The 15796-nt window shown below is 54.9% G+C and overlaps 4 protein-coding genes and 1 pseudogene across 4 annotated transcripts in view; 2 read left to right on the top strand and 3 right to left on the bottom strand.

Annotated features, from left to right (window-relative positions):
- The window catches only part of KCP (kielin cysteine rich BMP regulator), a 28681-nt gene extending 27776 nt beyond the window's left edge, over positions 1 to 905 (top strand). The window contains exons 41-42 of the mRNA XM_055421235.2: positions 68 to 374; positions 519 to 905. Coding sequence (XP_055277210.2) covers positions 68 to 374; positions 519 to 787 — 576 coding nt within the window. The 3' untranslated portion in view covers positions 788 to 905. The remainder of the gene's footprint in view (positions 1 to 67; positions 375 to 518) is intronic.
- Positions 906 to 3063: 2158 nt separating this feature from the next.
- Positions 3064 to 3467, bottom strand: LOC148778385 (2-iminobutanoate/2-iminopropanoate deaminase pseudogene; annotated as a pseudogene).
- Positions 3468 to 4060: 593 nt separating this feature from the next.
- On the top strand, positions 4061 to 10114 carry LOC129551976 (uncharacterized). The gene is given in 5 exon segments (XM_088831848.1): positions 4061 to 4186; positions 4258 to 4344; positions 4425 to 4586; positions 8411 to 9598; positions 9600 to 10114. Coding segments are annotated over 5 exon segments (2040 nt in total). The 3' UTR covers positions 10077 to 10114.
- Positions 9978 to 12547, bottom strand: SPMIP1 (sperm microtubule inner protein 1). Its single transcript, XM_055421236.2, has 2 exons — positions 11733 to 12547; positions 9978 to 10525 (listed from the first exon to the last, which is right to left on the bottom strand). Exons 1-2 carry the CDS (start codon positions 12151 to 12153, stop codon positions 10416 to 10418), a joined length of 531 nt encoding a protein of 176 aa, XP_055277211.2. The 5' UTR covers positions 12154 to 12547; the 3' UTR covers positions 9978 to 10415.
- A 135-nt stretch (positions 12548 to 12682) lies between these two features.
- ATP6V1F (ATPase H+ transporting V1 subunit F) lies at positions 12683 to 15439 on the bottom strand. The gene is made up of 2 exons (XM_055421237.2): positions 15211 to 15439; positions 12683 to 13155 (listed from the first exon to the last, which is right to left on the bottom strand). Exons 1-2 carry the CDS (start codon positions 15366 to 15368, stop codon positions 12954 to 12956), a joined length of 360 nt encoding a protein of 119 aa, XP_055277212.1. The 5' UTR covers positions 15369 to 15439; the 3' UTR covers positions 12683 to 12953.
- Positions 15440 to 15796: the final 357 nt, after the last annotated feature.

Genomic DNA, 15796 nt, shown 5'->3' with positions numbered 1-15796 from the left:
AGAACACAGCACACAAAGGTCAGCTGCCAGTGGCTGCTGTCATATCAGGGCCACCTTCCTCACCTAGGTCCCGGAGGGCCCAGGACCTGGTCGGCCCTGTTCCAAGGGCCGTGAGGTGGATCCATGCCGGGCAGCAGGGTACCGAGCCAGGCGTGAGGCCAACGCCCGGTGTGCGGTGCTGAAGTCCGCCCCGTTCAGCCGCTGCCATGCTGTGGTGCCCCCAGACCCCTTTTTTGCCGCCTGTGTATATGACCTCTGTGCCTGTGGGCCTGGTTCCCCCTCTGACGCCTGCCTCTGTGACACCCTGGAAGCCTATGCTAGCCACTGTCGCCGGGCAGGGGTGACACTGGCCTGGCGAGGCCCCACACTCTGCGGTAAGGGGGTAGCACCCAGTGCAAGCTGGGGGAGGGGGTGACACAGAGGGCTCAGGTCTGGACAGGGAAGGTTCAGGGAGGGTCACGGGGTTGGGGGGGAGCCTGGGGACTGGACGGTGACCCTTCCTTCCACTCCGCCCGCAGTGGTGGGCTGCCCCCTGGACCGTGGCTTCGTGTTTGATGAGTGTGGCCCACCCTGTCCCCGCACCTGCTTCAACCAGCACGTCCCCCTGGGGGAGCTGGCAGCCCACTGTGTGCAGCCCTGCATCCCCGGCTGCCAGTGTCCAGCGGGCCTGGTGGAGCACGAGGCCCACTGTATCTCACCCGAGGCCTGCCCCCCAGTCCTGCTCACTGGAGACCAGCTGGCCAGCACTCCGCGCAACCTAAGCCAGGAGCCCCAGGGGCCAGCCTAAGCCAGGACAACGCTGACCGGGACTCATCTGGACGTGAAGTCCCCCCTTGCGAGCGCCCCCGCCCTGCCTGGGTGCTGGGAGGCTGGGCTTGGCTCCCACAAAGACCCCAGCTGTGTTGCATCAGAAACAGTAAACTTAGGGTCCACCCTAAGGTTTCCTTGTGTGTATGTGTGCTTCTTCCTGGTGTTGGGGTGGTGGGGGGCCTATTTGCAATGTGGGGTCCAGAGGTCAGAATCCAAGAATTGGGGTGGTGGCAGCTGTGGGAACTCAGACCCGGATCTTACACACTCCCTGAGCCTGCATCCCTGGGCTGCCCCGCCTGCCACACCCTGGGCTGCCTGGGAAACCCTGCTGTGGGCAGGAGGAGGACCCAGGAGTCCCATCCCTGCCCTGTGCTTACATGTCGTAGGCACAGCCTGTGGCCCCTCTGTGGGGGCTTCTGTGGATCCTTGTGCAATCGTGCAGGGCCTGAGGAGCCCGGAGAAAGGACTCAGTCCCCACATCGCATCCCCTTTCCTCGTGGTTTCAGGGATATTGAGAGCTCAGGCACCCTGTGGGCCACTCTAAGATCTGGTGACACAGGGACCCCGCACCTGGGGTGAGGAACAGGAAAACAGTATGTATGTGATGACATACAGACCCATGATGGACTACACACACAGACCCCTCAGAAGCCCAGATAAATCCACACACGTACCCTGTGTGTGTTCGCAGCTACACCCACCCCTGATGGACATGGGGGCAGGGGACACATGTGCAACTTTCAAAGACATCCTTATGGGGAAAAGAACTTGGAGTCTGAAATTTAAAAAAAAAATCTCCTTTTTTGATAAGAAAAGTCTCTTCAAAGAGAACTCTTAGTTCTCTCTGCCACCTATCAGCTGTGTGATCTTGGTATTTTAGGGACCTTAGCTAAACGATTGGGGTTGGGGGACTCAGTTCTCTTGGTGGGGCCCCCAGTATTCCAACAGGGTTGAAGGGAGAGCCAGCTGAACCGAGACCCCGTGCCTGCTTGTTCAGCCCGCTTCTGCTGGAGCCCCTTTCACGGAGCTGTTCCAAGCAAGACTCAGGCAGGCCAGGATCCTCCTGAGAGCAGGGGACGATGACAGACCATCTCGTATGCCCTTTCTCTCCCCTTGTCATATTACGCAAGCTGTGTCCTCACCCTCTTTATCTCCTGTGTTGCGGGGAATAAACAGAATGACCATGGACAGTTTGGAGCAAGCACTAGGGAAGTGTGTTACAGTTCACATTTGGGACCACGTTTTCCTGGAGCCTGTTTCTTGGGCTGTGTGTCTCCAGATGAGGGAGACAGTGCCCTGTGTTAGTGAGGGCAGCTTACTCTCTGGGGCCTGATCGTCTCATCGGTGAAATGGGGATGAACATGATTCCACTTACTTCATAGAGTTGCTTCAGGGAAGGATTACACGTCCACAGCAGTATCTTGTGTCCTGGCATACAGTAAGCTGTTGGGAGCTGCTGCCTGTTTGGGCATGTTGTTGTTCAGTGGCTAAGTCGCGTCTGACTCTTTGTGACCCCATGGACCACAGTACACAAGGCTTCCCTATCCTTCACCATCTCCCAGAGTTTGCTCAAACTTGTGTCCATCGAGTTGGTGATGCTGTCCAACCGTCTCATCTTCTGTTGTCTCCTTCTCCTCCTGCCTTCAATCTTTCCCAGCATCAGGGTCTTTTCCAATGAGCTCTCCACATCAGGTGGCCAAGTATTGGGTATATATCACATCTATAATATAGTTACAAGCTTCATATATACAGTTTGTTTTTTTTTAATCTACAAGCTACTTTATTTCCATTAGAAAAATATTATCTCTATAAAATTTGATCCAGTTTCTTCTTCTTTACCTCTACCATTCAAACTTTAATTTTACTCAAGTAAAAGCAGAATCACATATTTGACATAACAAAATACTTCACATCATTAAATTAAGAGTTTAATTGAATTAGGTGTGCTCATTCTTATTTCTCAGGAATAGTAACTCATCTTTCCTACATGTTATTTCCTTCTACTTTTATTTTTCTAAGTAAGGCATGTCTCTTTTCCCACACCAAGCAATACAAGTGTTATAGAAGTGTAATTTATAATATTGGTAACTAGATTCATCATTAATCTTCAATTCATGTTCACTTCTCCTTATTAGATGGTATTATATGGTATTTTCATAGTATTTCAACCTTACACTTTCCAACAAAGATTAAGCTATTAGTTAAAAAATATTATTAAAATTCCAGACTAAAGAACACTGGGCCCACTTAGAGTCATGCTATTGTGAGAGGTCCTTGCACAGCTATTGCTTTGATCTCAACACAGTCTCCTTTGGGCAAAGCAGCAACCTGGTAAGCAACTCACGCAGGAAAGCTACTCTGGAAATATTGTTTGTCAATGTCATTGACAGTATTGAAGTCATTTATGTCAGCCAGCAAAACAGTTGTTTTTACCACATTTGTGAAGTTGCAGCCTGCTGCTTTCAGAATTTCAGCCATGTTTGTAAGAGCCTTTTTAGTCTCTTCTGCCACCCCTCCTGGCACAAGCTGTCCACTTGCAGGGTCCATGTCTAGGTGTCCTAAAAAGTAAATGGTCCTGTTGACTAACACAGCCTGTGGGGACCAATGGCCACTGGGGCTTTCGCTGTGCTGATCACCCTTCTGATCAAAGATGACATAGCTAACCGTTTTCCCTCAGTGCCCCTCGTAGACAACTACCCAGTATATGACTCTTACTCGTGCCTCTTGGGACTCCATATATATAGTTGACATTTGAACAACATGAGTTTGAACTACACAGACACACGTATACTCACAATTTTTTTCAGTAGTAAATACTACAGTACTACACCGTCCCCAATAGGTTGAATCCTCAGCTATAGAGGGCGGATTGTAAGTTATATATGGATTTTTGACTTCAGCAAGGGTCCGGGGCCCCTAACCCCTGTGTTGTTTAAGCGTCAACTGTATACACAAAGCAGGTGTTCATGCGGGGCTGCAAACGAGCACCTGCATGCACCTCTCTCTGTCAGGATCACAGTCCTCACCCCACACTGCCACCCACGTGACCAAGAAACCTGGATCCAAGTCAGGCCAGCGTCTCTGTGAGACTTGGCTGAGGCCCAGGCCTGGCTCAGATGTCAGGGCCCTGCGTTACTGAGCTCAGGATCCTTTGTCTTCTTCTTGCCCCCGTCCCCAGCTCCTGGTCCTTCTCTTCTCCAGGAGCAGCAGGGAGTGGAGTGGGGGGACACCCTCCCAGGCCCCCAATTCCATGGAGCAGGCAGCCACCCTGGGTGACCTAGGGCTCCCTTGTAGCCCCAAGCAGGCCTTGACCCTGTACCAGCACCTCTTCCGGTGCCCTGCAGGCCTAGACCAGCTCCGGGCTGCCCTGCGGCAGGTGAGGGCCACAGGGCACCGTCTCTGAGAGGGCAGGTCTCCGTGGGGTCTGATTCCACATTGCCTCCCCAGGTGCAAGAGGGCCAAACTTGCCCCTCAGTCCTGGAACTGCCCACTGTGCTACTGCAGATGGAGCGGAGCCGGCGGGCCCAGGAGCAGGTAGGGGCCGGCTGGCCAGGAGATGCGGCAGAGGGCAGGGCGAGTGCCCCCTCACATCCCGGCAACCCACCTTCCTGCAGCTTCTGTGGGATTTGGAGCTGCTGACCGGGGCGGGGCTGGGCCTCTTCTGGCCACCCTGGGCCCAGTTCTGTGGTCTGAGGGCCCAAATCCAGCACGCACAGAACCAGCGCAGCAAGTCCCACAGCAGGACAGATGACAACTCTGAGCGGCTGTCAAGTCGGGTGAGCTGGGGCTCAGCTGAGAGCTGGGGGGGTCAGTGAGGCACTGGGGCACTCGCAGTGGTCGAGAAGTGGGAGGAACATGGGCTTTAGAGACAGATCTGGGTTCAAATCTCTGCTCTGATGCTTTCTGTGGACTAGAAGCTGGTTTCCTTCCTCAGCTACAGGATGGGGAAGATAAGAGCCCTTTTTAGAGGGCTGCTGGGAGGCCCGTGAACTCATCTGTGTAGAGGGTTTAGCACCCTGCTGGACATACAGGACCGTTCCAGCCTGTTACTGTTCCATAATGAACTGTCCTAGTCCAATCAACTGCATGGTGACACCACGCCTTTAGCCATGGCTGCAGTGAGAAAGGAAAGCAGGGCTGATGGGGCCCAGAAGACAGAGGCGCTGATGCCCAGGGTGCCCCTGAGATGGGACTCCGAGTAGCCCGAGCCCCAGGTCCCTCTGGTGGCCCTCCCCCTGGCCTACCACCCCAGGAAGGATGGTGCTGTGGTGACTGGAACTAGGATGTGCATCCCAGTCCTGGCTCAGCACCCTGCTGCCTGAGGCCCTTTGGGCAGGTTAGTAGCTGCAGCAGGAGTAGCTGTTAGTCATAACTACTGAGGAAGTGTCCAGCCAACATTTTTGGCCAGGGCTGCAGTCTCATCTGAAGGCTGGAGTGGGTAGGAGGGATCTGTCTCCAAGCTCCTTGACTTGGAGGGAAAGGGGAGGGGTCACACAAGGGCACGGAAGCCAGGAGATAGATCCCTGGGGGCTGTTTTAGAGGCCGCCTACCACACTGGGGGATGATGCCGTGTGGGCTAGGGCACCCCCCAATCCTTCCAGAATTCCAGGCTGTGCCCACCACCCCAGACTGAGGACTCCCTGAGCCAGAACCATCAGCTCCTGGAGGGGTAAGTCTCCATGGAATTCCGTCTACTCCATGTTGCCATACAAAGTGACCAAACCTGGGACCCTTTGCCCTGTCGCCCTCCAGAGCCCTGCCCAGTGAACCCTCCTCATGCCCCTAAATCCTCCTGGGGCTTTTACTCAGCTGAACCCACATGGTTGCCCTACAGTCCCTGGGAGGGATAACCTCAAGTTCCAGCTCCTAGCATCCAGTGGTGGGTGCAGAGGAGAGGGAGGGGAGGCTGCCATGGACTGAGTTTGGGTGATGGGGTGGGAAGACTCCTGCAGCCTGCTGTGAGTGGGGAGTCCTATGCCGCCCCACCCCCCACACAGCAGAATGCAGAAGCAAGAGGTGTGCCTGAGGCAGTCCTTGCACTCCTGCAGGGGGTGGGCAGCAGACCCGCCATCAGTCCTGGATCTGAGGGAAGCCAGCCTGGATGCGGAACCAAGGCAGGAGAGCCCTGGCTTGCCTGCAGAAAGGCCCACATCTGGTACTTTGACAGGAGGGGTTGGCAGCCAGGAGAACAGAAGCCCCTGGGTTGAATTCAGTGAAATAGATGCTGTGAGCTGAGGTTGGGACAAGCTGGGAAGCCATCACCCCAAATCCTGGGATTCTGGTTCATCCTCACCTATTCTTCCTCTCATACCTTTTGGTGGGGGTATCAGGGCAACCAGGGACAAAAAGTAGGTTTTCTTTTTTAAAAAATAATTTTATTTATGTGTGTATGTTTGGCTGTGCTGGGTCTTCCTTGCTGCATAGGCTTTTCTCTAGTTGCAGCAAGCAGAGGTTACTCTCTAGCTATGGTTCAGGCTTCTCATTGCAGAGGCTTCTCTTGTTTCAGAGCACAGGCTTCATTGGTTGTGGCACTTGGGCTCCGCACTTGCTGCTCCCAGGCTCTAGAGCACAGGCTCAATAGTGGTGGCGCACAGGCTTGGTTGCTCTACCGCCTGTGGGATCTTCCCAGTTCAGGGATTGAACCTGTGTCTCCTGCCTTGGCAGGAGGATTCTTTACCACTGAGCCACCTGGGAAGCCCCAGGTTTCCTTTTCTATGCCAATTCCACCTGATTGGTGCCAGCCATCTCAGGCACTGTGTCCAGGAGGATCCTGAAGCTAAGCTGGGGCTCAGAGGAGAGAGTGCTGGGAATGGCTGTCTGTCCTTCCTGCCTTCCAGCAGGGACGGAATGGAATGGCAGCTCCAAGCTGCCAAGTTGCCACCCTCATGCCAGGCACTGGGGAGATACAGGGCACAAAAGAGACTTGGCCAGTCACTTGTCCTCATCTCTGAGGAGATCACAGCCTAGTGAGAGAGTGTGACAATAAGCAGGTGATTAGAATTCATCAGGATGGATGCTGTGAGCCCTGGGCCTGTTCATTTAAGTGAAACAGGCTCTCAAATGATTGGTTCAATAATAAGCCTAGCAAAGTCACAAGCTTTTTAATTGTGACATCGTGTATGGGCAAGAGGAGGAAAGTACAAATGATTATTTTCTGATTGACATAAATTTTACAAGTATATTATCTCTTGGGACTACGTCAGTGGAAGATATCTATTACAGCATTATAACCAGTGAAATAAATGATCGAGTAGACAACAGATCAGAATTACAGAGGGACAGGGTTGGAGGTTATTTTCACAGTTCACGGCAATAATTTCTGAAGGCTTGGGACTCTTACCAGATGTCTTTGTTCAAAACTCTTCCAAAGACAGATTTGTTTTCACAGAGAACATTCCCATTTCGTTACTGTTATGAATATTCACACATCCATGTTGCATAAAGATGGCATTTCTTGTGAGAGTTCTCAATTTAAGACCTTATGAAATCAGGTTCTTTTAAGTGGTTTTATGAATGCAAAGCAATGCTCCTTCCTCCGCAGCTGCAAAGGAGCAGCGACATTTCATCTCTTTTTTTAGATTCCTTTTGTTAATTATAAAGACTTGCAGTTTTTAGACTAGCCTCTGGCCTAAAATTCCACTTCTTGAATTTCATTTGATTCTGCCGTCCAGAAACCAAGAAAGAGCGAAAGAGGATTATCCTTAATAATAGAAAAGTCAGGCGCCTATTGTGGGGCTGGACAGGACTTTGTGTCTTTGACACAAGAACAAGGTAGGGGTGTCCTTAAGAGGGACTGGTGACCCTGGCAGACAGTCCCTTCCTGCTCCTGGGCTGCCTCTGGCAGTTTTGAGGAAGACGGTGTATAGGCTCCTCCGAGGTGGTCCTTGGCTGGGAGGATGAGGAAGACGGGGTCAGCTGTTGGTAGGCTAACCTGACAAGCAGACACATAGCAGGCTGTGTAAAGAAAGGTGGAATGGTGAGCTGCGAAGGCCTGGAAGTTCCAACACCAGCCCTCAGGGTACCCTACCACCACCACTCGATTCAGTCCCCTCACCTGCTGGGGACTCCCTGGGCTTCCTGGTTCCAGTTCAGGGGTGTGTGTGTGAGGGGCTGGGACATGAGCAGATATCCATCTTTCTCCCTCAGGTTGCTTCCAAGAGCTGAACCTCACCACCAGCAGTAGCCCTGGAGAACCAGGAAACTCAGAGTTCAAGGTGAAAGGGTGGAAGTTTCCTGGGCAAGACCCCTCTCAGATGGGGGATAGCAGAGGTGGGGTCTGCCTGGGAGGAGACTGCTGGGGTGGGAAGCCCACAGCCAGGTGGAAGAAGGGGCCGTCGCTGAAGCACCTTTTGAACTACATAACATGGGTTTGGGGGCTTCCCAGGCTATAGTCCATGAGGTTGCAGAGTCAGACGTGACTGAGGGACCAAGCACAGTGCAGCACAGCACAACATGGGCTTCACAAAGTCAGGAGTAAGGCCGGGGGCCTAATGGAAGAAAGGCCCACTGGGGCCCTGGGGTCTCCAGGCTCGCCTGGGGGAAGTGGTCCTGGAGAGAGGATTCCCTCCCAAACCTGGGACAAAGTGTTCTTCCTTCCTAGGACCTGGCCCAGAGGCAAGAGGGGAGCCAAGTGGAGCCCACGCCCCAGAGGCACCATCAACTATCATCCGGAAGCCTACAGGAGAAAAAGCTGGTTCAGGGAGCCTCAGGGCCCCCAGGCTTCCCCTCCCCAGGCCTGCCAGAACCCCAAGATACCCTGGAGGGGCTGGGCCGGAGCCTGGGTCAGGACAGAGCAGAACAGAAGCAACTGCTAAGGATCGAGATTCTTCACAGTCAGAGAGAGGGGGACCCTCAGGGTCAGAGAGAGAGAGAGGAGACAAACCAGGGTCCGAGCGGGGAGGCCACTCAGGCTCTGATGGAAGAGGTCTCTCAAGGCCAAAGATGGGGGTACCTCCAGGGTGAGCACCAAGGGGCACCTCAAGGTCAAAGCGAAAGTCGCCTCAAATGCGGGAGAAAGGAGGCCTTCCCCGAGCCGAGTGCAGATTCTCCTCGGGGTTCGGGAGAGAAGATCCTCCAATCTTCCGAGGGCAGAGACTGTATCCCACCAGCCTGGGAGGCGGCTTGGGGAGAGGGGCCCCGGGAGAAAGGCGGCTCCCCAGGGGACTTCTGCAGGTCCCTGGGGGAACGGATGAGGCAGCCTGGGAGAAGGGAGGGCCCGGGGCCCCGGGGAGGGACCACCCAGCTGATGCAGGCTAAGACCGATGGCCTGAGAGGAGACAGCACACTGGCCCTGGGAGCGCAGGGGCCCCTCCGGGAAGGGTTGCGGGCTCCGCTTCCGCTCGCTGGGACCCGGCCACTGCTCCCAGGCCCAGGAGCGGTGATGCTAGCGGCCCCATGCACTGGGGGTTCCGGGCAGTGGGAGCGCCCCGCTGCTCTCCCAGGGCACCTGGGCCCGCTGCGCGATCCGCACTCGCTTCAGGGCCCAGGAGGAAGCCCTGGCCCCGCGGAGCAGGAGCTGGGCGGCTCCACGGGGCTTCCGGGCGCCTTCGGGAGACCGAGGCGTGTTGCGGAGGCCCCCAGAACGTCGAAGACCGCGTGGCCCGAGGCCCCGAGCAGAGACCGGGCGTCGACGGGCGTGAGCGCCGCGCAGCAGGCGTCGGCTCTGCAGCGGTTGCTGGAGCTGAACCGCGAGGCCAGGCGCCGGCGGCAGCGCGACCGCGAGCAGCAGCGGCTCCGGGTGCGCGGCCGGGCCGGGCCGGGCGGGCTGGGCCCTGAGGGGCGGCCGCTGGGCCGCTGACAGTCGCCTCCTGCAGGTCCTGGAGCGCCTCCGCATCGCCAAGAACCGCCACTGCCGGGTGCACCCCCTGGGACCCCCACTGAGCCCAGCTCAGCTCCCACTACAGGCAAGACCCCCAGGAGAAGGCGGTGGGGCCACAACGACCCTGCCGGGGCGGGGGCCGATGGCCGAGCTGGGCGCGACCTGGATCGCTTTGACTGGCGTGTACCCCGCACGCGGTAGCACCTGCGGAGCGGGCCGGCCCGGGCGCTGCCCTCTGCTGGCCGCTTTGAGCCCGGGGGCCTGGAGGCGCGCGCGGGCGCTCAGCGTTCCGTCCCGCCCCAGGAGGACGCGGCAGGGCGACGACGCGCCCTGCGGGAACAGCTGGAGCAAACGCACCGGGAAAGGACCGGGCGGCTGCGAGCCCTCGGGGCCAGGTGAGGGGACGGCCGGAGAGGCTTGTGGGGTGATGGCGATCACTTTTTCCTGACATCTGGGATGCAAGTCCACTCTTTTCCCCAGGAACGCCCAGAACTTCCAGCAGCTACTGTGGCCCCCCGGCGCCGCGGAACCTAACGAACATCGCTCACCCTTCCGAGGGCCCTCTAAGTCTCTGATGAATCCTCAAGGAGATGATTAAAGAGACGGGGGGAGGGGGGTTTAAGGGAAAAGCAAGAGTGCAACCGGCAGGTCAGAGGGAGTTTCAGAAAGGCCCAGAACGCAGCCTCAGCGCCTGGGAGAGCCAGACACAGACACACATGCAGCTTCGCCCCACCAAGAGGTGTGTTATTTCTTCTTCCCTCCCCTAAGCCCTCTGCCCTGCTCAAGGTCAGAGGGCCAAATCCCGGGGATCCAGTAGCGCGAAGGCCCCATTCTTGCGGAAGAAAGATTCAATGCGGCACATCTTGCAGGAGACCAGTTCTTGCTTCACTGGGGGGCCTGGGAAAAGATGTCAGAGGCCAGGAGTGGGTTCCTGGGAAAAGAACCCGCAGAGCACAGGAGCCCTGCGGGTCCTAGGGGTCTGCCTGTGTTGGATCCACTTTGTAAATGTGCAGAAATAAAAAGAAATGCTTCTGAGAAGCGGGAGTCACAAGGAAACGGAGCTGGCTGGCTGCCCCCCTGGATCAGCAGTGATGGCCAAATGCCAGTCAGCTGTGTTCCAGCGCCTCCCCCAGCCTCAGCATCCTCCATGGGGGAATATGCCACTCCCTGGCATATTCTCCGTCCCCCACCTTGATTCTTCAGCTCAAACTACACCATTGCCTTCGCTCCTCTCCCACCCAGCTGATGACCATGAATCAATCCAGATGGACAGGCTTCTTGCCAATACCATGTCGCTACACATCACTGTGTCCCCCGCCCCCGCCCCCGCCCCGCACCTTCTCCCTGCGTGATCTGGCCTCTGGAGCAACCTGGGTGACCCACCCACTCTCAACGCTTTAAAGAGCACCTATATTCTGATGACCCCCAAAACTGTGTCTTCAGCTCTGACCTCGCTCCAGAGGGCCAAATCACCAACACCTCCAACACAACATAGCCAACACTGACCTTCACACCCCCAGCACTCTCCTACCCCCAGTCTCCCCTGCTGTGGCTGCTTCAGTCAAACACCTGCGTGTTGCCATTGCATTCTCTCCTGTCTTTCAAACCACCAGTAAGTTCCATTGAGTCTTCCTCCAAAACACATCCAGAATAGATTTCAGCTCAACTGCTAATCACTCTAGCCCAACCCCCATCATTTCTTGCCAGGATAACTCAACCATCTGCCAGTTTGTTCTTACCCCTGAAAAGGCCAATACCTCCAGAATAGTCAGGGTGATTTTTTTTAGTAAATCAGTATCATTCACCTGCTTAAAACTCACCGTGGCTTCCCCTTAAACTTAAAATAAAACCCAAACTCCTCCCCCTCGTTAGCTCACTGCGCCTTTAGGTCCTGAGAGAGGCCTTTCCTGACAATTCATCCTAAAGCAGCACACGCCCCTGCCTCCTCGCCCATCACACCATTTCATTCTGGAACTTGATCCTCTCTTGCTCTTATGTTTCTCCACTAGAATGGACGCCCCCAAAAGGAGTGTCCATGTGTCTAGCGGCTAGAGCGCTGCCTGGCTCGTGGCAGGTTCTCTGTGTCTGTGAGGTTGGGGCTCACCCAGCTGCCAGCCATATGTGAAGCTGGTGGTGATGGGGAAGAGGTAGCGTTTCTCTGGCACGTCCAGTTTTCGGGTGCTGAGGTAGCGGTAGCGGCCCTGGAAGTCGTGGGAGATGCCTTCGTACAGCAGGGCCCGGGTGGCTGGCGGGACTGGGTACATTTCTGACTGAATAGGAGCCTCCAGGGTGGGGCTGGAGGCCCTGGAAGGAACTGCTTTGGGGGCGGGCGGGGGTGAGAGTGGAGCTTTGGGGGGCAGGGTTGGCAGCTTGAGGGGCAGGCGGGCTGCAGCCTTGGCCTTCTGCTTGGCCTTCACCACGGACCCGTACTTATGGTGCCATTCGCAGCGCAGCATCTTCTCCTTCAGGTATTCCTCCTTCCAGAAGTTCTGCTGCACTGTGTCCATGCTGAGTTGCCGAGACATGGTGGCAGAGGAAGGAACAGGAGCGGGGTACCTGCTGCCAAGGGGTGAGCGCAGCAAGCAGAGTCCCTTTGACAGCAGGTGGCTGCCCAGGGACAGTCACTCGGCAACCATGCCTCACCTCACACAGGGCCAAGCCCTCAGCACACTTCACCTGTCTTGCTTGCTGAGGCAGCCTCAGGCCAGGGCCCACTGGCTAAGAGCCTTGACCCCCAAACCTCTTGCCAGACTTGAGCTAAGTATCTCTGGCTTCCAGGTTTGCTGTGGTTCCTGCTTCCATCCCTTGAAGTCCCAACCCCTCCCAGCCAATACAGACTCAAGCGGGGGTACCAGGGGTCTGGACACAAGCCTGCTTCTATTTCTCCCTGCCAGAGCTGGTTACCTTGAATTCAGAAGACCAGGCTGGCACAATCTTCCTGGTCTAACTCTTCCAGGCCTGGGTCTTTGGCAAAACCTTTTCCAGCCCTGCTAATTAAATCGCCCCCACAAGAGCCTCCTTCCACACATGTCCTTTCCAGCACCCAGCCTCAGATTGGAGAGAAGCAAGAACTTTTTTTAATTTAACATCAACGATGACAGTGTGTACCAGCCCAGGGAAGAGGTAGTGGAGAGAAGACACTCAGGTTTCCTGTACCCCAACCAGCCTTATTCTAATGGCAGAGCCCCGGCAACCTGGAAGCACCCCACCTCTGGTGCCTCTCAGTGGACTGGGAAGGGGCAGGGAATTGGAACTCAGAGGCTAAGATCTTAGAGAAGGGCTGATGGCAAGCCTGGGGAGAGGCCGCAAGGCGGAGGGGACTCCTCTAGCGCAGGTCTTCAGCTGTGAACATGCCCCTGGCCCTGCGCAGGATGGAGTCCTTGGCAGCATCATACGGGTGCTCCTTGGACGGGATCTCCAGTACGGCCGGAATGGAACGCTGGTGGGCGTCAAGGGCGTGCCGTACCATCTCTGCGATGTACTGGTTGATAAGGATGATGCCGATGTCATCCCGGTTTAGAAACTGCCTGGAGGGAGAGATGAGAAGGGAGTCCAGGGCGGCCCACTCTGAGTTGCTGGGGTGGGCTGGGCCACAGACAGAATGGGCTTAATCCAGAAAGCGCAGTGGACAAGAGAAAAGGGTGCTACACTAAACTCTCCACTCTGTTTAGAGTCAATTTCATTCAAAAAGCTAAGGGCATGGCTTCTACCCCACCCCCACCCCTGCCGCCTGGAAGACTCCCAAATGATCTGCTAATGAAGATGAGGGTGCATGCTGGTGTGTTCCTTATGCTGCCTTCAGGTAAGAATGGGAGAGGACAAGACTATATATGCCAGTCTCTTTGTATCTGCATAAAGAAAAAAGCAGAAAGATAAGGGAAAAAATACATGGTGAAGGAAGGAAGTAATGAAGTAGAAAAGGTCAGGGGTTGAGAGTATGACTTCTCAATGTGTAGATCTTTTAAATATTAATTTGTAAACCACATGAACATGTTAACTTTTCAAAAGGAAACAGATTAAATTTCTAAATACACACAAAAAAATTTTTTTTAACCACACCATGTGGCACGTGGGATCTTAGTATCCCAACCAGGGATCGAATCTGTGCAGCCTACTGTAGAAGCATAGAGTCTTAACCACTGGACCACCAGGGAAGTCCCCATAAAAATTTTAAGGGGGGAAGGCACTGTTGAGACCACTCATGGTCTATGCTGATGAGGGCAGGGGGTGGATCAGAGAGGAAGTTTGGCCTGAACCAGGAACACAGCATAGGAAGAGGAAAATCAGTAATGAAGGAATCATACTTTCCACACAGAAAGAACCTGGCACTGGGCGCTTACTTTCTTGTGATCACCCACACATTCATTAATTTATTTACTCACTAAAAACTATTTACTATTAAAAAAAAAAAACTATTTACAGAGTAGCTACTCTTTACCAGACACTAAGGCAAGTTAGATTTGATGATTTCAGAGGTCCCTTTTGATTGGAAACTTGAAAAGATCTTGAAGTAAAATTTGTCCTTCTCTCATGAAAACTTGAGTCACTTTACCAGACTGCTTAGAGATCAGCCTCCTGGGTCAAGGCTGATCATACCCCAGGCAATAGGAACCAGTCTCAGCCGGCAGCTCAGGGCTGGGCTTGTTTAGTGGAAAACAGGCAGGAGAGGTTTGTTCCTGGCACTTGGCACAGGGGCTCCAGAGAAGGAGTGTGGGAAAGAACAGGGGCTGGTGCTCTCAACTCCAGTCACCAGGTCACCTCCTGGATTAAAGGACATGCCTGCACCCACAGCTTGAAGCTACTGCGTTTAACCTGGGACAGGAAATGAAGATTTGAAGCACAAGGTGTCAGTAGAAGGTATGACAGTCCTGACATTCTGTCCCCTGAGCTCAGGACAATGGGAAATTCCAAAGCAGACTGAGAGCTGAAGGAGCAGAGTGGCCCTGGCTTAAGAAAGGCAGAAAACGTGAAACTGGGTTCAAATCTTTGCTCCATCTTTTTCCGAATTGTATGACTTCAGTGTGTGCCTTTAACCTGTCTGAACTTTAGTTTTCTTACAGTAAATGGGAATAACCCCTACCTGACATGATGATTGTTAGCTTCTAAGGGAGATGAAAACACATGAAAGTCGAGTCCACTGCCCAGGTGTTCACTGAATAAGTGGTTCCTTTAGGGTCAACTCACAAGAGCCCAGCGCTTGCAATGACCGGGGCCTGCTCTACCGGTGAACTGGGAGCTGAGAGTGGCCGTCTCCAGGCCTGGGCACTCCGGAAACTCAGCTCTGGCGGGCCAGGTTGGAACAAAGGGCGGGGCCCGTCCGTCAAGAGCTGTTCCCCTTCTTTCCTGACACACGGTCATGTGAGAGGGGCCTTTGTGGACCCGATCTAGCCCTGGTCCCTCCGAGCCCCTAAAGGGAACTTGGGCCGCAGTGGCCTCCTCTCCAGTCGGTGGACCGACTTCCCCGACCCTCGAGGACGGGGTCTGACACTTCAGCCAAGGTTTGGAAGCCCAGTGCCGCCCCCGCCCCCCGCGCTCCCGCCAGGCAGCAGAGGGTCCAGTTCAGGCCTCGCGGGCTCCCTTACCGGAAAGTGTCTTCGATCTCATTGATGGTAGTATCCTTCTCCACCACCAGGAAATTAGGGTGGCGGTTCTTGTTAAGCTCCCCTATGCCGCCCAGCAGGAAGCCAGTCACAGTGTCCTCGTCTCCGATCACCGCAATTAGCTTCCCCCTCCCCGCCATCCTCACAGACAAGCCGAGATCCTCAGCGATCGCCGGGTGTCACCGAAGCCCCGCCTTCGCAGCGCACCGCCTTTTCGGCCGCACCCCCACGCTTTAGACATGCGCAGTTGTATCACACCGCCTCCTGAGACATGCGCATTAAGAGCAGAGGCGCCTGACTCAGAATACGCCTGCGCCATAATGAGAAGTCCGAACCCGGGGACTACGATTCCCAGAAGTCCGCGCGGCACAGTCGACTCGCGCAGCTAAGTTCGCTGGTTCTTTGGCCAGGTGAAGCAACTTCTGTTAGACGTCTGGACGCCGAAGGAGAGACGGTTTCTGTTCTCCAAGGTAAGGTCCGAGTCTTTATCGTGTATGTATGTAACTATGGCACATAGTTAACGACTAGTACATATTTGCTTAATTAATAAAAGGATAGATACGTGAAC

This window comes from Moschus berezovskii, chromosome 3, assembly GCF_049115385.1.
Source record: "Moschus berezovskii isolate FMDL1 chromosome 3, NW_MosBer_1.0, whole genome shotgun sequence".
Classification (NCBI taxonomy): domain Eukaryota; kingdom Metazoa; phylum Chordata; class Mammalia; order Artiodactyla; family Moschidae; genus Moschus; species Moschus berezovskii.
The sequence above is the reverse complement of the archived record's forward strand: the minus strand, read 5'-3'. Positions and strand labels throughout refer to the sequence as shown.